Below are 24,631 nucleotides of genomic sequence, written 5' to 3' on the forward strand. Positions count from 1 at the left end.
CCCTTGTTACTAGGACAACTAAGCCTTAGCAACCTCAAAAGCCACAAAACCATTGGAGTTCATAGATCACCCACTTCTCCTGAGTATTTACAGGCAAACAAATCCCCATGTACTTTCCCTTTAACCATCCCGGGCGGCCCTTCCGGTTTAGTCAGCAGCATCTGAACCCCCCCAGGCCCTGGGCTGCGCCCCTTCCATCCAATCTGCATTCATGTCTGTGCTCATAGGGGCCCCGGGAATCCCACGGTTGGTCTCTAAGGGCCGGCTTTACAGCCCTGTGGCCCCCGGCGTTAGGTGCCCCCCAAGCAGACAACAGCAGATGAAACTGTGGGTAGGTACACAGGGCAGGTAGGTACATAGGGCAGGTAGGTACATAGGGCAGGTAGGCACACAGGGCAGGTAGGTACATAAGGCAGGTAGGTACACAAGGCAGGTAGGTACATAGGGCAGGTAGGTACATAGGGCAGGTAGGTACATAGGGCAGGTAGGTACATAGGGCAGGTGGGCACACAGGGCAGGTAGGTACATAGGGCAGGTAGGTACATAGGGCAGGTAGGTACACAGGGCAGGTAGGTACATAGGGCAGGTAGGTACATAGGGCAGGTAGGTACATAGGGCAGGTGGGCACACAGGGCAGGTAGGTACATAGGGCAGGTAGGTACATAGGGCAGGTAGGTACATAGGGCAGGTAGGCACACAGGGCAGGTAGGCACACAGGGCAGGTAGGTACATAAGGCAGGTAGGTACACAAGGCAGGTAGGCACACAAGGCAGGTAGGTACACAGGGCAGGTAGGTACATAGGGCAGGTAGGTACACAGGGCAGGTAGGTACATAGGGCAGGTAGGCACACAGGGCAGGTAGGCACATAGGGCAGGTAGGTACACAGGGCAGGTAGGCACACAGGGCAGGTAGGTACACAGGGCAGGTAGGCACATAGGGCAGGTAGGTACACAGGGCAGGTAGGTACATAGGGCAGGTAGGCACACAGGGCAGGTAGGTACACAGGGCAGGTAGGCACATCAGGGCAGGTAGGTACACAGGGCAGGTAGGTACACAGGGCAGGTAGGTACACAGGGCAGGTAGGTACACAGGGCAGGTAGGTACACAGGGCAGGTAGGCACACAGGGCAGGTAGAGCTGCACCACTGCCGTGAGCAATTCCACCCCACCAATAGGGAAGGTTGCCCAGTGCCCAGCAATAACCCCCATGCGGGGCAACAACTCCCAGCAATTTGCAGCCAATGAGAAATGAGCAGCACTGATACTGCAACGGCCGAGCCCTTTATCCAACAGAACCCGGGGCCCAAGGATTCTGGATAACAGATCCCACAGCATATCCCATGTAATTCCTGGGGCCCATATCCCCGGCCGGTGCCGCTGAGAAGCCCGGGGCAGATTGGGGCCCATATCCCCGGCCGGTGCCGCTGAGAAGCCCGGGGCAGATTGGGGCCCATATCCCCGGCCGGTGCCGCTGAGAAGCCCGGGGCAGATTGGGGCCCATATCCCCGGCCGGTGCCGCTGAGAAGCCCGGGGCAGATTGGGGCCCATATCCCCGGCCGGTGCCGCTGAGAAGCCCGGGGCAGATTGGGGCCCATACGGGGCCGGTGCCGCTGAGAAGCCCGGGGCAGATTGGGCCCATACGGGGCCGGTGCCACTGAGAAGCCCGGGGCAGATTGGGGCCCATACGGGGCCGGTGCCGCTGAGAAGCCCGGGGCAGATTGGGGCCCATACGGGGCCGGCAGGATCCAAACAAACCCAAATTCTGAGAAGCAACAAATTCCCTTTGTAAGAAAATTCCCCCAAAAAGAAGCAACTTCCAGAGATGATTCCGGGCCGGTTCCTTCCCACTCGGATCCCTCGGAACCTTAGGCCCAACTGCCCCCGAGCCCATAAGGAAAGGCACCTGGCAATGAGGTGCGGCCCATGGGCCGGCGGTTCCGCAGGGTCCCGGGCTCAGCGGTGCAGTCAGTGAATGGGCTCTTGGGGCCCCCGGGGGACACAGGAAGGGTGTGAGTCCATGAATGGAATCTGACACATCCTGATTGTACAAACAGACAGGTTGGGGCTCCGCCTCCCGCCCAGATCCGTGCAACGCACACTCTTAAAGGCACAGCGCGCGGGAGAGTAGTGGCCCCCGGGCAGCTCCAATCAACACAGCCCTTTGCTCTCAGTGGGGGCTGTTATAGAGTTCAGGGTCTGTAGGGCCCCCCAGGGGCTGGAACCCAGGGCCCACTTATGTATCACTGTAGGTAGTTATATGGGCCCTAAGGTGCGGGGCCCGACAATCCTGCCCCATAACGATGTTCCGACAGCCCAAATAAACACAACGATAGGAAGGGGTAATAACACACCGGGGGCAATAACACACCGGGGGCAATAACACACCGGGGCCCTCGTCCATCCATTTGGCCCCTTCTGGCCAAGGTCAGACTGTGTACGGCTTCCTTAAGCCTGGGGCCCATTAGAACCGGGGGCCCATTAGAACCGGGGGCCCATTAGAACCGGGGCCCAGTAGAACCGGGGGCCCATTAGAACCGGGGCCCAGTAGAACCGGGGGCCCATTAGAACCGGGGCCCATTAGAACCTGGGCCCCATTAGAACCGGGGCCCATTAGGACCGGGGCCCATTAGGACCGGGGGCCAGTAGAACCTGGGCCCATTAGAACCGGGGCCCATTAGAACCGGGGCCCATTAGGACCGGGGGCCAGTAGGACCGGGGGCCAGTAGAACCTGGGCCCATTAGAACCTGGGCCCATTAGAACCGGGGCCCCATTAGAACCGGGGCCCATTAGGACTGGGGGCCAGTAGAACCAGGGCCCAGTAGAACCGGGGGCCAGTAGGAGATTCTCTGGTACCCCGGAAGGCCAGTCCAACCCTGTCCCCATAGGGTTAAAGGGGATCCCCAGCATGATGTAGGGAGTGACAGGTTGCAATTGGTCTTTTTGCGGTTTGTTCGGCAGCTCTCGGAATGCCCCCCCCTTTACCCACCAGCAACCCCATTGTGACGTCAGTCAGTGTCAGAATGAAATGCCCCGTTCTATTGGCCGGGATTTCTCGTGAGTCGGAACCACAGTGTTACACAGCATGGCAGCTCCCACCCACAGGCACAGGCACATCGGGGTGTTCCTATAAGTCACATGGTACGGGGGGGGGGGAGCCACGTCCCATACAGATGTGCGGCAGTTGCCCCGGGGGCAGTTGCAGGGAGTTGCACCCGGAATCTCAGGAATGGGAGAAGTCGAGTCATGTCAGTTCCGAGCGATGAGCTTTATGTTGATAAATCCCAATCATGTCATTCTGACTAACGAGCCTAACGAGCCGCAATCCAGAGGGGCAACTCACTCAGCAATTAACCCCACGTTGTCTCATTATCGCCTGATTCAGCCGCAGTCCTGCCCTTCCCATCATGCCCTGCTGCTGCATCCAACGCCATGGCCAAAGGTCTAGTAACCCATAGCAACCCACAAAATATTACCCATAGGCCTCTGTGCCCGGTTATGTGACTTTAGCAATGTGGTCACTCCTGAGCCGCACGCAGGGGGCACCGAGCAGCACACGGGGGGCACCGAGCGGCACACAGGGGGCACCGAGCCGCACACAGGGGGCACCGAGCCGCACACAGGGGGCACACGGGGGGCACCGAGCGCCCACAGGGGGCATACACCACGGGGGGCACGAGCGCACACTAGGGGGCAAACGACGGGGGGCACCGAGCCGCACAACAGGGGGCACCGAGCCGCAACAACATGGGGGCACACGGGGGGCACCCTGAGCGACACAGGGGGCACCGAGCCGCACACAGGGGGCATAACGGGGGCACCAGAGCCGCACACAGGGGGCATACGGGGGGCCACCGAGCCGGCACACAGGGGCACAGGGGGGCACCGAGCCGCACACAGGGGGCAACACGAGGGGGGCACCGAGCCGCACACAGGGGAACCGAGCCGAACACAGGGAACCGAGCGCGCACCACGGGGGCACGAGCCGCGAAACAGGGGACACCGAGCCGCACACAGGGACACCGACCGCACACAGGGGCAACCGAGCGCGCACACAGGGGACACGAGCCGCACACGAAGGGGAACCTGGCCCGCACACAGGGGGCACCGAGCCGCACACAGGGGACACCGAGCCGCACACAGGGGGCACCGACGACACGGGGACACCGAGCCGCAACAGGGGGCACCGACCGCACAAACAGGGGACACTGAGCCGCAACAACAGGGGCACACGGGGGCAACCGAGCCCGCACACAGGGGGCAACAGGGACACCGAGCCGCACACCAGGGGGCACCGAGCCGCACCAGGGGAAACACCGAGCCGCACACAGGGGGCACACAGGGGACAACCGAGCCGCACACAAGGGGCAGACGGTCCGCCAGACAGGGGCCTGGAGTCGCAACAGGGGCACACAGGGGGCACCGAGCCGCACACAGGGGGCACACAGGGGACACCGAGCCGCACACAGGGGACAACGAGGCCGCACACAGGGGACCACCGAGCCGCACACAGGGGACACCGAGCCGCACACAGGGGGCACACGGGGGACACCGAGCCGCACACAGGGGACACTGAGCCGCACACAGGGGACACCGAGCCGCACACAGGGGACACCGAGCCGCACACAGGGGCAACACGGGGGGCACCGAGACCGCACAAGGGGCACACGGGGGGCACCGAGCCGCACACAGGGGGCACACGGGGGACACCGAGCCGCACACAGGGGACACCGAGCCGCACACAGGGGACACCAAACACTAAATGCAGTAAAACCCTCTGGGAGGAGACAACGACTCCATTGTATCCAAGTGGCCGAGCCAGACCCGCTGGTTCACTAGCCCAGATGCCACAAAGCCACAGACAAACCTGTTCTGATCGGGATATTGGCCCCGGGCCCCAGGGAGTCCATGTAAGGAGCGGGGGTTGCACACTTGCCCCCAGGGCAAAAACACTGCTCCCTAATTGGGGGGGGGGTCACTTCCAGCAGCGCAGGGCAAATAATATTCCACTGGGGGCAACTGCAACTCCCACATTCACCAACAGCCACACAGGGCAACACCCACAGGTTCAACTGATGCCACAATCACCCACCTATAGGGGGGGAGAGTACCAGGAAATACACTCCCCCATGCACAGGAAGCAGAGACAGTCACACGGGTACCGGGAAATACACTCCCCCGTGCAAAGGAAACAGAGACAGTCACATGGGTACCAGGAATACACTCCCCCGTGCAAAGGTAAAACAGAAGAGCAGTCACATGGTACCAGAAATACACTCCCCCGTGCAAAGGAAGCAGAGACAGTCAACATGGGTACAAGCAAATCACTCCCACATGAACAGGAAGCAGAGACAGTCACCATGACTACCAGGAATACACTCCCCGTGCACAGGAAGCCAGAGACAGTCACATGGGTACCGGGAAATACACTCCCGTGCAAAGGAAGCAGCGCAGTCCACATGGGTACCGGAAATACACTCCCCATGCAGCAGGAAAGCAGCGACAGTCACATGGGTACCCGGGAAATACACTCCCCGTATGCACAGGAGCAGAGCATCACATGACTACCAGGAAATACACTCCCCCGTGCACATGGAAGCAGAGACGTCACATGGGTACCGGGAAATACAACTCCCCGTGCAAAGGAGCAGCGACAGTCACAATGGGTACCGGAAATACACTCCGCCCATGCACAGGAAGCAGGCGGACAGTCCCATGGGTAACCGGGAAAATACACATCCCCATGCACAGGAAAGCAGAGACAGTCCATGGGTACCGGGAATACACTCCCCGTGACAGGAAGGGCAGAGAACAAGGTCAACATGACTACCAGGAATACACTCCCCCGTGCACAGGAAGCAGAGACAGTCACATGGGTACCGGGAAATACACTCCCCCGTCAAAGGAAGCACGACAGTCACATGGGTACCGGAATACACTCCCGCATGCACAGGAAGCAGCGACAGTCACAATGGGTACGGAAAACACTCCCCCATGCACAGGAAGCAGAGACAGTCACATGGGTACCGGGAAATACACTCCCCCGTGCACAGGAAGCAGAGACAGTCACATGGGTACCGGGAAATACACTCCCCGTGCAAAGGAAGATCACATGGGTACAAGGAAATACACTCCCCGTGCAAAGGAAGCAGAGACAGTCACATGTACCGGGGAAATACACATAAAGGAAGCAGAGACAGTCCACATGGGTACAGGAAATACATCCCCCGTGCAAAGGAAGCAGAGGACAGTCACATGGGTACCAGGAAATACACTCCCCCGTGCACAGGAAGCAGAGACAGTCAATGGGTACCAGGAAATACACTCCCCGTGCAAAGGAAGCAAGAGCAGTCACATGGGTACCGGGAAATACACTCCCCGTGCAAAGGAAGCAGAGACAGTCACATGGGTACCGGGAAATACACTCCCCCGGCAAAGGAAGCAGAAAGACAGTCAGATGGGTACCAGGAATACACTCCCCCGTGCAAAGGAAGCAGAGACAGTCACAATGGGTACCGGGAAATACACTCCCCCGTGCAAAGGAAGCAGAGACAGTCACATGGGTACCGGGGAAATACCTCCCCCGTGCAAGGAAGCAGAGACATCACATGGGTACCAGGAAATACACTCCCCGTGCAAAGGAAGCAGAGACAGTCACATGGGTACCAGGAAATACACTCCCCGTGCACAGGAAGCAGAGACAGTCACATGGGTACCAGGAAATACACTCCCCGTGCAAAGGAAGCAGAGACAGTCACATGGGTACCGGGAAATACACTCCCCCGTGCAAAGGGAAGCAGAGACAGTCACAATGGGTACCGGAAAATAAACACTCCCCCGTGCAAAGGAAGCAGAGACAGTCACATGGGTACCGGGAAATACACTCCCCCGTGCAAAAGAAGCAGAGACAGTCACATGGGTACGGGAAATCACTCCCCCATGCAAAGGACAGCAGAGACAGTCCACATGGGTACCGGGAAATACACTCCCCCGTGCACAGGAAGCAGAGACAGTCACACGGGTACCGGGAAATACACTCCCCCGTGCAAAGGAAGCAAGAGACAGTCACATGGGTACCGGAAATACACTCCCCCGTGCAAAGGAAGCAGAGACAGTCACATGGGTACCGGAAAATACACTCCCCCGTGCAAAGGAAGCAGAGACAGTCACATGGGTACCGGGAAATACACTCCCCGTGCAAAGGAAGCAGAGACAGTCACATGGGTACCAGGAAATACACTCCCCCGTGCAAAGGAAGCAGAGACAGTCACATGGGTACCGGGAAATACACTCCCCCGTGCAAAGGAAGCAGAGACAGTCACATGGGTACCGGGAAATACACTCCCCCGTGCAAAGGAAGCAGAGACAGTCACATGGGTACCAGGAAATACACTTCCTATTAACAATGGTGACAGCCCAGATGTCGCTGAACTATCAGTCCCAGCACGCCGGCTGCTCGTTACTTACAGAGAGAGAGGCTGCTGGGGGATGCTGGGATTTGTAGTGCTTTTGCAGCTGGGGGTTGGTCTCTGCCTCTGATTCTAATGATCTGACAGGGCGGGGCCTTAGAGACATCCCTGGGCCCAGAGGGACACTGGGAAATGGATTCCATGAGGGGAGGCAGAATGTATTGGGAGAATGAGGGTCCCTTACTGAATATCCCCCCCAAATGGTTTCCTTGGGGTCCCTGAGGCCATGGAGACGGCGGCCATGTTACCCCACACTATGTTACCCCCCCCCCAGGAATGCCACTAGGGGGTATATTTATCCCAGGATAAAAGAATGGGACACAGGAAGGAGGCAATTGTACTGCAGCTCAGGCCCCTCCCACCCCAATACCCAACCTATCACGCGAGTGAGTGATGTGAGTGTCACTCGTCTGATAAATCCCAGAGTCGTGAGTCAGGGAGGGTGCAGGGAATTATGGGAGAGACCAGGGGCCACACCTGCACTCACAGGGATTCGCCTGCCTTGCTTTATGGCTTTACAGCACTGCAGCCTGGAGTGACCCTGGCAGATTAATCTGGGACTGATATAACTACGTGTGTATAACTTTATTTATAAAGCGCCACAGGGACAGCCTGACTGTATACAGTTACACACAGGGAGGGCAGGAGATATATATTGTATTTATTATAAGTGCCCCGGGGTATGAGACACAGTAGGAAGGAGCTCCCTGCCCCGCAGAGCTTACACTCTAAATGGGCCAGAAAAGTGCTGCTCGGATGTCAGTGGGATTATAATAAAGGCGACAGTATAATAGATTCATTCTGGGGGGTGACCCGGGGCAGATGGTGGGAGGGCAAGTAGTGGGGTGACCCGGGCTAGATGGTGGGAGGGCAAATAGTGGGGTGACCCGGGGCAGATGGTGGGAGCGCAAGTTAGTGGGGGTGACCCGGGGCAGATTGGTGGGGAGGGAAGTGTGGGGTGACCGGGGGCAGATGTGGAGGGCAAAGTGGTGGGTGAACCGCGGGGCAGACGGTGGGGAGGGCAAGTAGTGGGGTGACCCGGGGCAGATGGTGGGAGGGCAAGTAGTGGGGTGACCCGGGGCAGATGGTGGGAGGGCAAGTAGTGGGGTGACACGGGGCAGATGGTGGGAGGGCAAGTAGTGGGGTGACCCGGGGCAGATGGTGGGAGGGCAAGTAGTGGGGTGACCCGGGGCAGATGGTGGGAGGGCAAGTAGTGGGGTGACCCGGGGCAGATGGTGGGAGGGCAAGTAGTGGGTGACCCCCGGGGCAGATAAGTGGAGTGGCAAAGTAGTGGGGTGACGGGGCAGATGGTGGTGAAGGGCAGAAAGTATGGGGTGACCGGGCGATAGTGGAGGCATTAGTGGGGTGACCCGGGCAGATCGGTCGGGAGGGCAAGATAGCTGGGGTGACCGGGGCAGATGGTGGGAGGGCAAGTAGTGGGGTGACCCGGGGCAGATGGTGGGAGGGCAAGTAGTGGGGTGACCCGGGGCAGATGGTGGGAGGGCAAGTAGTGGGGTGACCCGGGGCAGATGGTGGGAGGGCAAGTAGTGGGGTGACCCGGGGCAGATGGTGGGAGGGCAAGTAGTGGGGTGACCCGGGGCAGATGGTGGGAGGGCAAGTAGTGGGGTGACCGGGGCAGACGGTGGGAGGCGCAGTCGTTGGGGTGGACCCGGCAGAACGGTGGGAGGAAGGGCAAGTAGTGGGTCGCTGGCTGGGGAAAAAAAAAAAACCCGCGGGGCAGATGGGTGGGAGGCAGTAGTGGGGGTGACCTCGCGGGGCAGATGGTGGGAGGGCAAGTAGTGGGGTGACCGGGGCAGAATAGTGGAGGGCAATTAGTGGGTGACCGGGCAGATGGTGGGAGGGCAAGTCGTGGGTGACGCGGGGCAGATAGTGGGAGGGCAATTAGTGGGGTGACCCGAGGGCAGATGGTGGGAGGCAAGTAGTGGGTGTGACCCGGGGCAGTAGTTGGGAGGGCCGCAAATTAGTGGGTGACCCGGGTTTGCATGATGGTGGGAGGGAAGTAGTGGGGTGACCGGGGGCAGATGGTGGAGGGCAAGTATGGGGTGACCCGGGGCAAGATGGTGGGAGGGCAAGTAGTGGGGTTGACAACGAGGGCAAAAAGAATTGGGGGTTGGGAGGGGGAAGTAGTGGGGTGACCGGGGCAGATGTGGGAGGGCAAGTAGTGGGGTGACGCCGGGGCATGATGGTGGGCGGGGCAAGTAGTGGGGGTGTACCCGGGGCAGATGGTGGAGGCAAGTAGTGGGGTGGACCGGGGCAGATGGTGGGAGGGCAAAGTAGTGGGGGTGACCAGGGCAGATGGGTGGGAGGGCAAGTCGTGGGGTGACACAGGGCAGATGGTGGGAGGGCAAGTAAGTGGGGTGACGGGGCAGAACCGGCGGGAAAGGGCAAGTAGTGGGGTGACCGGGGCAGAAACGCTCGGCGCCAGTGACGGTAAGCAAGCCTGTGACCTCATCATTTCAGACGCAACAAAGTACAGACTCCGGGTAATAAATTATACGTTTATCACTCGCTGGGGTGTTGGGCCGTTAATTAACAATGCATCTGCTGCTGGTAGCTGGTGTGTGGAGAACTCTATGCAATGTCTGGGATGACTGCAAGGGCCTCCAAGTGTCTGGCAGGGTGGGTTATTATGGGGTGTGGATAACTACACTGGGTTGGGCACTGGGCCCTAAAACTGCTGCTAAGCCCCAATAATGGCAGCTCTGATGTATAATGGGCTTCAACGGGTGGCCGCAGATGTTCCAGGTGGTCAAGTCCAAATGCCAAACTTTATAACTGCCTGCATCATCCTGTCTGTATAATACTAATAGGATAGATTAAATGAACACATAACTCGGTGTTTAATGCCGCGCAGTACAAGAGGTACAATACAGTGCCAATTCATGTACTAATACCCCCAGAACCCCAGCAAGCATAAATAATGCCAATTCCCATGTATAATACCCAGACCCACAGCAGATAAATACAGTGCAATTGTGTATAATACCCACAAGATACGCATCAGCGGGATAAATACAGTGCCAATTCATTGTATATAATACGCAGAAACACAGCAGATAAATACAGTGCCGATTCCATGTATAATCCCGCAGAACCCACAGCAGGATAATGACAGTGCCAATTCCATGTATAATACCCCGCGACCACAGCGGGTATAAATAGCAGTGCAATTCCAATGTATAATGACGCCAGAATCCACAGCAGATAAATAACAGTGCGAATTCCATGTATAATACCCGCAGAACCACAGAGATAAATCAGTCGCAATTCATGTATAATCCCAGAACCTCTGGATCGTTCCCACAGCAGATAAAATACAGTGCAATTCGTGTATAATACCCCAGAACCCCACAGCGGGATAGAATACAGTGCCAATTTCCATGTATAATACCCCAGAACCCAGCAAGGATAAATACACGTGCAAATTCCATGTAATAATACGCAGAACCCACAGCAGGATAAATAGGCCATGCCAATTTCCTATGTATATACCGCAGAACCACATGGCAGGATGAAATACAGTGCCAATTCATGTCTATACCCCCAGAATCCCACAGCAAGGATAAAATACAGTGCAATTTCCATGTATAATACCAACCACAGCAAGGATAAAGTAGTGCAATTCCATGTTAATACCCAGAACACAGAAGGATAAATACAGTGGCCAATTCCATGTATAATACCCCAGAACGCCACAGCAGATACAACATCAGTGCAATTCATGTTAAATACCCCAGAACCCACAGCGGGATAAATTTTACAGTGCCAATTCCATGTATAATACCAGAACCCACAGGGGATAATACATGTGCCAATTCATTATGAAACAGAACCACAGCAGATAAATACAGTGCAATTCATGGTATAGTACCTCAGAACCCACAGCAGGATTAAATACAGTGCAATTCTATGTATAATAACACCAGAACACACACAGCAAGATAAGTAAGTGCAATTCCATGTATATAGGCAGAACCACAGCAGGATAAATCAGTGCAATTCCTGTATAATACCCCAGAACCCACAGCAAGATAAAATACAGTGCCAACTTCATGTATAATACCCAGAACCACAGCAAGGATAAATACCGTGGCCAATTCATGTATTATAAGCCAGAACCCAAGCAGATAAATACATGTGCCAATTCCATGTATAATACCAGAAAGCCACAGAGGAATATAATAAGTGCCAATTCCATTTATAATACCAGAATCCACAGCAGGATAAATACAGGTGCCAATTCATGTATAATACCCCAGACCCACAGCAGGATAAATCAGAGTGCCAATTCCATGTATATATACCCAGAACCACAGCAGAATAAATACACGTGCAATTTCCATGTATAATCCTCCAGAACCACAGCAGGATAAATTAAGTGCAAATTCCATGTATAATAAACCCCAGAACACGCCAGGGGATAATACAGTGCCAATTCCATGTAATAATACCGGCCAGAACCGCAGCGGGATAATACAGTGCAATTCCAATGTATAATACGCCAGAACCCAGCGGATAAATACAATGATTCGTCCAATGTATAATACCCAGAACACCACAGCGGGATAAATACAGTGCCAATTCATGATAAAATACCCAGAACCCACTGCAGGATAAATAAGTGCCAATTCCATGTATATGATACCAGAACCCACTGCAGGATAAATAGCGTGCAATTTCCATGTATAATACCCAGAACTACAGCGGATAATACGTCCAATTCAATGTATAATACCCAGAAACGCCAGCAGATAAATACAGTGCAATTCCATGTATAATACCCCCAGAACCACAGCAGGATATAAATACAGTGCCAATTCATGTATAATACCTCAGAACCCAAGCAGGATAAATACAGTGCAATCTTCCATGTATATACCAGAACCCAAGCATGGATAAATAAGTGGCCAATTCCATGTATAATACCCAGAACCACAGCGGGATAAATAAAGTGCAATTTCCATGTATAAGTACCCAGAACCACAGCGGGATAAAATACAGTGCAATTCCATGTATAATACCAGAAGCCCACAGCAGATAAATAAGTGCCATTCCATGTATAATACCAGAACCCACATTCATGGTAATAATACCCAGAACCACAGCGGGATAAATAACAGGTGCCAATTTCCATGTATAATTAGCACCAGGAACCACAGCAGGATAAATACATGCAGATTCATGTAATTGATACGCCAGAACCACAGCAGGATAAATACAGTGCAATTTCATGTATAATACCCAGAACCCACAGCGGATAAATACAGTGCAATTCAGTATATACCAGAACCCACAGCGGATAAATACAGTTGCCAATTCCATGTATAATACCAGAACCCAACAGCAGGATAAATACAGTGCAAATTCCATGTATATATACCCAGAACCACAGCAGGATATAATACAGTGCAATTCATGTATAATACCCCAGAACGCTCAAGCAGGATAAATAACAGTGCCAATCATGTATAATACCCAGAACGGCCTACAGCAGATAAATACCAGGCCAATTTCCATGTTAATAGCCGCCAGAACCCAAAGCAGGATACATACAGTGGCCAATTCACATGTATAAATACCCAGAACCCAGCAGCAGATAAATACAGTGCCAATTTCATGTATAATACCCCAGAACCACAAGCAGAAAAAAAAAAATTAAATTACAGTGGCCAATTCATGTATATATACCAGAACACACAGCAGATAATACAGTGCCTAATTCCTGTATAAATACACAGAAACCAAGCGGGATAAATTCACAGCGCCAATTCATGTATATACCAGCGACCACAGCAGAATAAATACAGTGCCAATGTCAGTGTATAAACCCAGACCACAGCAGGAATAAATACAGTGCAATTCCTGTAATAATCTGCAGAACTCACAGCAGGATAAATACAGTGCAATTCCTGTATAATACCAGAACCGACAGGGGATAATATGAGTGGCCATTCCCTGTTTAGCAACCCCAGAACCCACTCACAGAAGATAAATAGCAGTTGCAATTCATGTATAATACCCGAACCACAGGGGATTAATAAGTGCGAATTACCATGTATAATCCCCAGAACCCCACAGCGGGATAAATACAGTGCCATTCCATTTTTATAATCCCCAGAACACAGCAGGATAATACAGTTGCCAATTCATGTATGATACCCAGAACCACACAGCAGGATTAATAAGGTGCCATTCCGTGTATTAATACCTCAGACCCACAGCAGGATAAATACACGTGCCAATGTCATGTATATATACAGGAACCACAGCAGGATAATGACAGTGCCAAATTCCATGTATAGTAACCAGAACCCAGCAGGCAGGATAATACAGTGCTAATTCCATGTATAATACGGGCAGAGAACCTCACAGCAAGGATAAATATCAGTGCCAATTCCCATGTATAGAGTACGCCAGAACCTCACAGAGGATAAAATACAGTGGCCATATACCTGTTAGATCACAGAACCCACAGCGGATAATACAGTGCCGAATTCCATGTATAGATTACCCAGAACACAGCGGGATAAAATAGTGGCAATGTCCATGTCTAGATTAACCCCAGACCCACAGCGGGATAATACAGTGCAATTCCATGTATAGTATTCAGAACCCACAGCAGGATGAATAAGTGCCAATTCCATGTTAATCCGAGAACCCACAGCAGGAGTAAATACATAGTGCCATTTGCGTGTATAATACCAGAACACACAGCAGGATAACATACCAGTGCAATTCCGTGTATGATACCCAGAACCCACAGCAGGATAAATACAAGTGCATTCCATGTATAATACCAGAACCACAAGCAGGATAAATACAGTGCCAATTCATGTAATAAACCGCAGAACGCAAGCAGGATAAATACAGTGCAATTCCATGTATCAATAACAGAAACCCTACAGCAGGATAAATACAGTGCCATTCCATGTATAAACCCAGAACCCGCCAACAGCGGATAAATACAAGTGCAATTCATGTATACATACCCCAGAACACAGCGGGATTAAATCAGTGCCATTCATGTATAATACCCAGAACCACAGCAGGATAAATACAGTGCATTCCATGTATAATACCAGAGACCCACGAGCGGGATTAACTACAGTGCCAAGTTCATGTATATGATACCCCAGAACACAGCGAGGATAAATCAGTGCCAATGTTCATGTATAATACCCGAAAACCCACAGCAGGATAGAATACAGTGCCAAATTCATGTATGATACCCCAGAAATCCACGCAGATAAATCAGTGCCAATTCCATGTATGTACCCAGAACCACGCGGGATAAGATACAGTGCCAATTCCCATGTATAATACCAGAACCCACAGCGGGATAAATCAGTGCAATGTCATGTTTAATAATAAAGCCCAGAACCCAAAGCAGGATAATACAGTGCAGAATTCATGTATAATCCCCAGAAACAACAGCAGGATAAGTACAGTGCCGATTCCATGTATAATACCCCAGAACCACAGCGGGAGTAAATACAGTGCCAATTCTGTATATATACCAGAACCACAGCAGGATAAAAAACAGTGCAATTCATGGTATAATACCCAGAACCCACAGCGGGATAAATACAGGTGCCATTCCAGTGTTATCACCAGACGCCACAGCAGATTAATAAGAGTGCCAAGTTCCATGATATATATAGCCCGACAAGGGGGATAAATACGATGTGCCAATTCCATGTATAATAACCGCAGGAACCACAGGGGATAAATACATGTGCAATTCCATGTATATACCCAGAACCCACAGCAGATAAATACAGTGCTAATTCCATGTATAATAACCCCAGAACCCACAGCAAGATAAAATACAGTGCAAATTTCCATGTATTACTCGCCCCAGAACCTGCTACAAGCAGATAAATAAGTTGGCCAATTCATGTTAATATCCCGCCAGCAACACAGCAGGATAAATACGTGCCAATTTCCATGTATAATACCCAGAACCCACAGCAGGATAAATACAGTGGCTGAATTCATGTATAATACCCAGACCCAAAGCGGGATAATGACAGTGCCAAATTCCATGTATAATACCACAGATACACAGCAGATAATACAGTGCCGAATTCATGTATAATACCCCCAGACCACAGCAGGATAAATAAGTGCCAATTCCTAATGGTAAATATCCAGAACCACAGCGGGATAGATACAGTGCCAATTACATGTATAATACCAGAGACCCAACAGCAGGATTACAGTGCAATTCCATGTTGATACCCAGAACCCAAAGCGGGATAATACAGTGCCAATTCATGTAATAATACCCCAGAATTCCCACGCAGATAAATACAGTGGGCGCATTCGGCATGTATATACCGCGAGAACCACAGCAGGATAAATTCAGGTGGCCAATTCATGTGATAATACACAGAAACCACACAGCAGGAATAATACAGTGCAATCCATGTATAATACCAGAACCATAAACAGCGGAATAAATACAGTGAATTCAATGTATATGACCAGAAACCGCACAGGGGAAATAAAACAGTGCGAATTCCAATGTATACAGAATACGCAGAACCACCAGCAGGAATAAATAAGTGCAATTCCATGTAATAAATACCCAGAACCTCACAGCAGAATAATACATGTGCCAATTTCTATGTATAATAGCCAGAAACCCAGCATGGATAAATAAAGTGGCCAATTCCATGTATAACTACCAGAACCACAGCAGATAAATACAGTGCCAATTCATGTATAATAGCGCCAGAACCCACAGGCAGATAAATACAAGTGCAATTCCCAATGGTATAATAACCAGAACCACAGCAGGATAAAACAGTGCCAATTCCATGTATTATACCGCCAGAACCCCAGCAGATGAAATACAGTGCCATTCCTGTATAATACCCAGAACCACAGCGGGATAAATAACAGGTGCCAATTCATGATATATATACCCAGACCCACAGCAGGATAAAATAACAGTGCCATTCCATGTATAATACCAGAAGAACCGCACACGGGATTAAATAAGTGGCATTCATGTATAGAGTCACCTCCAGAACACAAGGCAGGATAAGATAAAGTGCCAATTCCGGTATAAGTACCCCAGAACCACAGCAAGGATAATACAGGCCAATTCGCATGTATAATACGCCAGAAACCCCAGCAGATAAATACAGTGCGCATTCATGTATAATCCCAGAACCGACAGCAGAGTAATCCAAAGTGCCAATTCATGTATAATATCCATCAGAACCGCAACAGCAGATAGAATACAGTGCCAATTCATGTATACTGATTCCCAGAAGCGCCACTGGCAGATAAATACAGTGCCAAATTCCAATGTATATAATACCCAGAACCCAGCAGCAGATAAATACAGTGCCAATTCCATGTAATAAATACACCGAGAACCCCAGCAGGATAAGTACAAGTGCGAATTCCATGTATAATCCCAGAAAACCCCACAGCGGGATAAATACAGTGGCCCAATTCATGTATAATACTCCAGAAGCCCCAGCGGGATTATAATATCAGTGCAAGTTCCATGTATAATACCGGGCCAGAACCCACAGGCGGGAGTAAATACAGTGCCCAATATCATGTATATACCCAGAACCACAGCGGGATTAAATACATGTGCCCAATTCATGTATAATTACCGAGCCAGAACCCACGGGGATAAAATACAGTGCCTAATTTCATGTTATAGCCGGCCAGAAACCACAGCGGGATACTAATACAGTGCAATTCATGTATAATACCACAGAACCACAGCGGGAATAGTAATACAGTGAATGTCTGTATATATACCCCAGAACCACAGCGGGATAAATGAAGTGCAATTGCCATAGTATAGTAACCCAGAACGCACAGCGGGATAAATACATGTGCAATTCCATGTATAATACCCCAGGAACACAGAGCGGGATATAATACAGTGCGCAATTCCATGTATAGTCCAGAGCCCACAGCGGATAATACAGTGCCAAGTTCCATGTATAGATACCCAGAACCACAGCAGGATAAATATCAGTGCAATTCCATGTATAGATACGCAGAATCCCAAGCAGATAAATACAGTGGCCAATTCCATGTATAATACCCAGAACCACAGCGACTAAATTAAGTGCAATTCCATGTATAATACCGTCAGAACCCAGCGGGATAAATAAGTGCAATTCCATGTTATAATACTCAGATACCGCACAGCGAGAAGAATCAGTGGCAAATTCATGTTAATACCCAGAAGCCACGCAGATAAATAATCAGTGCCAATTCAATGTATTAATACCCCAGGACCCAGCGGGATAGAATACAGTGCATAATTTCATGTATAAATAATTCCAAGAACCCAGAAGCAGGATAAATACAGTGCCATGTTTTGATTCCATGTATAATACAGAACCCAAGCAGATAATACAGTGCCAATTCCATGTATAATACCCCAGAACCCACAGCGGGATAAATACAGTGCCAATTCCATGTATAATACTCCAGAACCCACAGCAGGATAAATACAGTGCCAATTCCATGTATAATACCCTAGAACCCACAGCAGATAAATACAGTGCCAATTCCATGTATAATACCCCAGAACCCACAGCAGATAAATACAGTGCCAATTCCATGTATAATACGACCAGAACCCACAGCGGGATAAATACAGTGCCAATTCCATGTATAATACCCCAGAACCCACAGCAGATAAATACAGTGCCAATTCCATGTATAATACCCCAGAACCCACAGCAGATAAATACAGTGCCAATTCCATGTATAATACCCCAGAACCCACAGCAGGATAAATACAGTGCCAATTCCATGTATATACCCCAGAACCCACAGCAGATAAATATCAGTGCCAATTCCATGTATAATACCCCAGAACCCACAGCAGGATAAATACAGTGCCAATACCATGTATAATACCGAAGAACCTCCAATACAGCAGGATAAATACAGTGCCAATTCCATGTATAATCCCCAGAACCCACAGCAGGATAAATACAGTGCCAATTCCATGTATAATACCCCAGAACCCACAGCAGGATAAATACAGTGCCAATTCCATGTATAATACCCCAGAACCCACAGCAGATAAATACAGTGCCAATACCATGTATAATACCCCAGAACCCACAGCAGGATAAATACAGTGCCAATTCCATGTATAATACCCCAGAACCCACAGCGGGATAAATACAGTGCCAATTCCATGTATAATACCCCAGAACCCACAGCAGATAAATACAGTGCCAATTCCATGTATAATACCCCAGAACCCACAGCAGGATAAATACAGTGCCAATTCCATGTATAATACCCCAGAACACAAAGAGTTTACTATAAATGAGGGGTCATTGGATATAGAATATCCCAAAATACATGAAAGTATAAATACAGGGTTAATTCCATGTACAATTTTCCCAGAACCCACTGGGGCTCATTTACAAACAATCAGTGATTGGCTTTATTGAGTCAGCTGCAAGTAGAACAATGAAATCAAACATCTGATTGTTTCCCACGGGTAACTGCCCAGATTGCCCCGTGTTCACAAATGACCCCCACTGAGGTATAAACACAGAGCCAGTGGGTGTATAGTGTCATTGCTACTGCTGGTTCTGACTCCTGAAACAATGTAGCAGAAGCTGCTGATTAACTAACCTGGAGAAACACCGACTTCTGCTACATTATTTCAGGAGTCAGACCCAGAGAGAGAAGAATGAATGGATATTAGGGAGCTGAAACTGTTTTGGGGTGGATTTCCCCTTTAAAAACTAAAAGCCCAGTAGGACAGCGTCGGCCCAGTACGGTTTGTGCAGCCCAGTAGGACAGCGTCGGCCCAGTAGGACAGCGTCGGCCCAGTACGGTTTGTGCAGCCCAGTTCCCTTCAACTACAAATTCTATTTCCTTCCTATTGGCACAAAAAACCAGAATTGAAAACGTAAAACCACTTGGGGGCAAGTTGTTACCCCCCCCCCCCCCCCCCCAGTGATTCTAGTTACTTAAGCATCTGGGCTGCCCCTCCTTTTCCAAAACTACACCACCCTGGGGTACTTCTCCTCACAGTGCCAAGGTGCCTTCTAATATCCTTATCATTTACAGTAGGGGGTACATTATCCCTTATAATACATGAGTGATACTCAGAGTTCCCTGTATAACTCAGCCTGCAGCCTTGTGCCTTTATATGGGGGGCACAGAACCCCTCAGTGACTGCTAATATCCTTATCATTTACAGTAGGGGGTACATTATCCCTTATAATACATGAGTGATACTCAGAGTTCCCTGTATAACTCAGCCTGCAGCCTTGTGCCTTTATATGGGGGGCACAGAACCCCTCAGTGACTGCTAATATCCTTATCACTTAGAGTAGGGGGTACATTATCCCTTATAATACATGAGTGATACTCAGAGTTCCCTGTATAACTCAGCCTGCAGCCTTGTGCCTTTATATGGGGGGCACAGAACCCCTCAGTGACTGCTAATATCCTTATCATTTACAGTAGGGGGTACATTATCCCTTATAATACATGAGTGATACTCAGAGTTCCCTGTATAACTCAGCCTGCAGCCTTGTGCCTTTATATGGGGGGCACAGAACCCCTCAGTGACTGCTAATATCCTTATCATTTACAGTAGGGGGTACATTACCCCTTATAATACATGAGTGATACTCAGAGTTCCCTGTATAACTCAGCCTGCAGCCTTGTGCCTTTATATGGGGGGGCACAGAACCCCTCAGTGACTGCTAATATCCTTATCATTTACAGTAGGGGGTACAGTATCCCTTATAATACATGAGTGATACTCAGAGTTCCCTGTATAACTCAGCCTGCAGCCTTGTGCCTTTATATGGGGGGCACAGAACCCCTCAGTGACTGCTAATATCCTTATCATTTACAGTAGGGGGTACATTATCCCTTATAATACATGAGTGATACTCAGAGTTCCCTGTATAACTCAGCCTGCAGCCTTGTGCCTTTATATGGGGGGCACAGAACCCCTCAGTGACTGCTAATATCCTTATCATTTACAGTAGGGGGTACAGTATCCCTTATAATACATGAGTGATACTCAGAGTTCCCTGTATAACTCAGCCTGCAGCCTTGTGCCTTTATATGGGGGGCACAGAACCCCTCAGTGACTGCTAATATCCTTATCATTTACAGTAGGGGGTACACGATTCTCCATATGCGATGGCACCAGGGGTGACAGAGTTGGGGATAATGATCGCTGGGGGTGGGGGCCTGGGATTCCCATTCATTAGATACAGAGGGGCCACACCCAGGGCAATACAGACAGGTGACAGGTGTGTATGAAGGAGTCCCTGCCCCACAGACTGGCACTGATGCCCCCGGCCTGCCCGCAGGGAGCGGTGCCCATATAAGCGCAGGGCACGGGGCCAACGCAGCAACAAAACATTCCTAGATTTTGGCAGCAAAGAATCTTCGGCAGAAGAGAAACCCGACTGGGTCTCGTTAACCGTTCCCTTCCCAGTGTGGCCCTTAATATGGGGGCCCCTGTAGCACCGCTGGCAGCAAAGGGTCCCACCCCCGAGTCTAGAGGGGAGCCCTATACAGGGGGGGGGGCAGTGGCTGAGGGGGGGGAGCCCGGTGGATAAGGGGGGGGCCCTATACAGGGGGGGCGGTGGATAAGGGGGGGGGCACCATATAGAGGGGGGGGCGGTGGATAAAGGGGGGCCCTATACAGGGGGGGGCGGTGGATAAGGGGGGGGCCCTATACAGGGGGGGGCGGTGGATAAGGGGGGGGCCCTATACGGGGGGGGCCCTATACAGGGGGGCGGTGGATAAGGGGGGGGGCACCATATAGAGGGGGGGCGGTGGATAAGGGGGGGGGCCCTATACAGGGGGGGGGGCGGTGGATAAGGGGGGGGGCGCCCTATACAGAGGGGGGCGGTGGATAAGGGGGGGGCACCATATAGAGGGGGGGCGTGGATAGGGGGGACCTATACAGGGGGGCGGTGGATAAGGGGGGGCCCTATACAGGGGGGGCGGTGGATAAGGGGGGGGGCCCTATACAGGGGGCGGCGGTGGATAAGGGGGGGGCCCTATACAGGGGGGCGGTGGATAAGGGGGGGGCCTTATACAGGGGGGCGGTGGATAAGGGGGGCACCATATAGAGGGGGGGGCGGTGATAAGGGGGGGCCCTATACAGGGGGGGGGCGGTGGATAAGGGGGGGGCCCTATACAGGGGGGGCGGTGGATAAGGGGGGGGGAACCTATACAGGGGGGGCGGTGGATAAGGGGGGGCGGTGGATAAGGGGGGGCACCATATAGAGGGGGGGGTGGTGGATAAGGGGGGGGCCCTATACAGGGGGGGCGGGTGGATAAGGGGGGGGCACCATATAGAGGGGCGGGGGCGGTGGATAAGGGGGGGCGGTGGATAAGGGGGGGGCACCATATAGCAGGGGGGGGCGGTGGATAAGGGGGGGGCCCCTATACAGGGGGGCGGGTGGATAAGGGGGGGCCTTATACAGGGGGGCGATGTGGATAAGGGGGGGGCCCTATACAGGGGGGGCGGTGGATAAAGGGGGGGCCCTATACAGGGGGCGGTGGATAAGGGGGGGGCCTTATACAGGGGGGCGGTGGATAAGGGGGGCCCTATACAGGGGGGGCGGTGGGATAAGGGCCTTACAGGGGGCGGCGGTGATAAGGGGGCCTGTATACAGGGGGGCGGTGGATAAGGGGGGGCCTATACAGGGGGGCGGTGGATAAGGGGGGGGCCTTATAACAGGGGGGCGGTGGATAAGGGGGGGGGGCCTTTATACAGGGGGGGCGGTGGATAAGGGGGGGGGCCCTATACAGGGGGGGCGGTGGATAAGGGGGGCCTTATACAGGGGGGCGGTGGATAAGGGGGGGGCCCTATACAGGGGGGGCGGTGGATAAGGGGGGGCCTTATACAGGGGGGCGGTGGATAAGGGGGGGGCACCATATAGAGGGGGGGCTGCAGGAGGCAGAGCTGCACTTTTGGCTTTAGTTTCCCTTTATTGGCAACTTTGTATCAACAAGTGGGAAATCCCGCCCCCTCGCCCGGAATCGCTTTGCCCCGCCCCCCTGGCAGTTACTGGGGTGGGGCAGTTTCAGCTTTACAGGTGGGGAGGGAACTCTCTTTGCCCCCAGTAATTAATTTCAGTGCAGAGAGGGGGTACTTACCCTGTCACTTACCCCCCAGCAGTACTTACCCCCCCAGCAGTACTTACCCCCCCAGCAGTACAGAGGGGCAGAGAGGTACTTACCTGGGCAGGTGGGACAGGGAAGTCTCTGGGTGTCTCTCTCTCTCTCTCTCCCTTCCTGGGTTTCGTTCCCTCCCATTGGATTTCTGACGCACCCACAGGCACCTCTCTCTCTCTCCCTGGCCCCGCCCTCTCCCTGGCCCCGCCCCTCCCTGTGGGAGTGTCTCAGTGAGAGTGTTAGAGTGTTACACACCCTGCCCAGGGAGCTCTTCACAGATAAGTGCGGAATTCCTCCCCTCCCCCCTGCCCCACACCCATTGGCTGCCCATTGCCCCAGCACTTTCCCAAAGGGTTAAACTGTGTGAGACTCTTGGCACAGACGGGCTCCCTGGCAGCCAATCAGACTCCGTGTTTGCTGTGTGTCTGCGCCACTGACAGCGGCTAAAGGGAGAGGCTCCTGGGAGTTTGGGCTCCTGTTGGACTATAACTGGGCACAAAGGGCAGGTACTGGGGTACCGGGGTACTGGGGTACCGGGGACTGAAACTGGTCAGAACCCCAATAATGGTCTGAGTGGTGCTGCTCTGCTGGGAGTTGCTCAGGACAGTTTCATGGCAAATACTGGGAATGGGATAGGAACCTTAGATTGTAAGCTCACTGGGGCAGGGACTGATGGGAATGTGATAGGGACCTTAGATTGTAAGCTCACTGGGGCAGGGGCTGATGGGAATGGGATAGGAACCTTAGATTGTAAGCTCACTGGGGCAGGGACTGATGGGAATGGGATAGGGACCTTAGATTGTAAGCTCACTGGGGCAGGGACTGATGGGAATGGGATAGGGACCTTAGATTGTAAGCTCACTGGGGCAGGGGCTGATGGGAATGGGATAGGGACCTTAGACTGTAAGCTCACTGGGGCAGGGGCTGATGGGAATGGGATAGGGACCTTAGACTGTAAGCTCACTGGGGCAGGGGCTGATGGGAATGGGATAGGGACCTTAGATTGTAAGCTCACTGGGGCAGGGGCTGATGGGAAGGGGATAGGAACCTTAGATTGTAAGCTCACTGGGGCAGGGGCTGATGGGAATGGGATAGGGACCTTAGATTGTAAGCTCACTGGGGCAGGGGCTGATGGGAAGGGGATAGGAACCTTAGATTGTAAGCTCACTGGGGCAGGGGCTGATGGGAATGGGATAGGGACCTTAGATTGTAAGCTCACTGGGGCAGGGGCTGATGGGAATGGGATAGGGACCTTAGATTGTAAGCTCACTGGGGCAGGGGCTGATGGGAATGGGATAGGGACCTTAGATTGTAAGCTCACTGGGGGCAGGGACTGATGGGAATGGGATAGGGACCTTAGATTGTAAGCTCACTGGGGCAGGGGCTGATGGGAATGGGATAGGGACCTTAGATTGTAAGCTCACTGGGGCAGGGACTGATGGGAATGGGTTAGGGACCTTAGATTGTAAGCTCACTGGGGCAGGGGCTGATGGGAATGGGATAGGGACCTTAGACTGTAAGCTCACTGGGGTAGGGGCTGATGGGAATGGGATAGGGACCTTAGATTGTAAGCTCACTGGGGCAGGGACTGATGGGAATGGGATAGGGACCTTAGATTGTAAGCTCACTGGGGCAGGGGCTGATGGGAATGGGATAGGGACCTTAGATTGTAAGCTCACTGGGGCAGGGACTGATGGGAATGTGATAGGGACCTTAGACTGTAAGCTCACTGGGGCAGGGGCTGATGGGAATGGGATAGGGGCCTTAGATTGTAAGCTCACTGGGGCAGGGGCTGATGGGAATGGGATAGGGGCCTTAGATTGTAAGCTCACTGGGGCAGGGGCTGATGGGAATGTGATAGGGACCTTAGATTGTAAGCTCACTGGGGCAGGGACTGATGGGAATGGGATAGGGACCTTAGATTGTAAGCTCACTGGGGCAGGGACTGATGGGAATGGGATAGGGACCTTAG

The 24,631-nt window shown here is 52.2% G+C and overlaps 1 protein-coding gene across 5 annotated transcripts in view; it reads right to left on the minus strand.

Annotated features, from left to right (window-relative positions):
• fam83h (family with sequence similarity 83 member H) overlaps positions 1-24,631 on the minus strand; it is a 45,628-nt gene that overhangs the window by 16,123 nt on the left and 4,874 nt on the right. Inside the window, exon 1 of one of the 5 annotated variants that reach the window (XM_031903485.1) lies at positions 22,725-22,854. The exons of 1 other annotated variant lie outside the window; for it this stretch is intronic. Coding sequence is in view for 1 of the 4 variants with exons in the window: in XM_031903483.1 (XP_031759343.1) it covers positions 2,988-2,999 (12 nt within the window). In the remaining 3 variants the exon portion in view is untranslated. Of the gene's footprint in view, positions 1-1,903; positions 2,073-2,987; positions 3,089-4,865; positions 4,891-22,724; positions 22,855-24,631 lie in introns of those variants that run through there. 3 more of the 5 variants (XM_031903486.1, XM_031903483.1, XM_031903484.1) reach the window with 3 other exon arrangements.

This window comes from Xenopus tropicalis, chromosome 6, assembly GCF_000004195.4.
Source record: "Xenopus tropicalis strain Nigerian chromosome 6, UCB_Xtro_10.0, whole genome shotgun sequence".
Taxonomy (NCBI): domain Eukaryota; kingdom Metazoa; phylum Chordata; class Amphibia; order Anura; family Pipidae; genus Xenopus; species Xenopus tropicalis.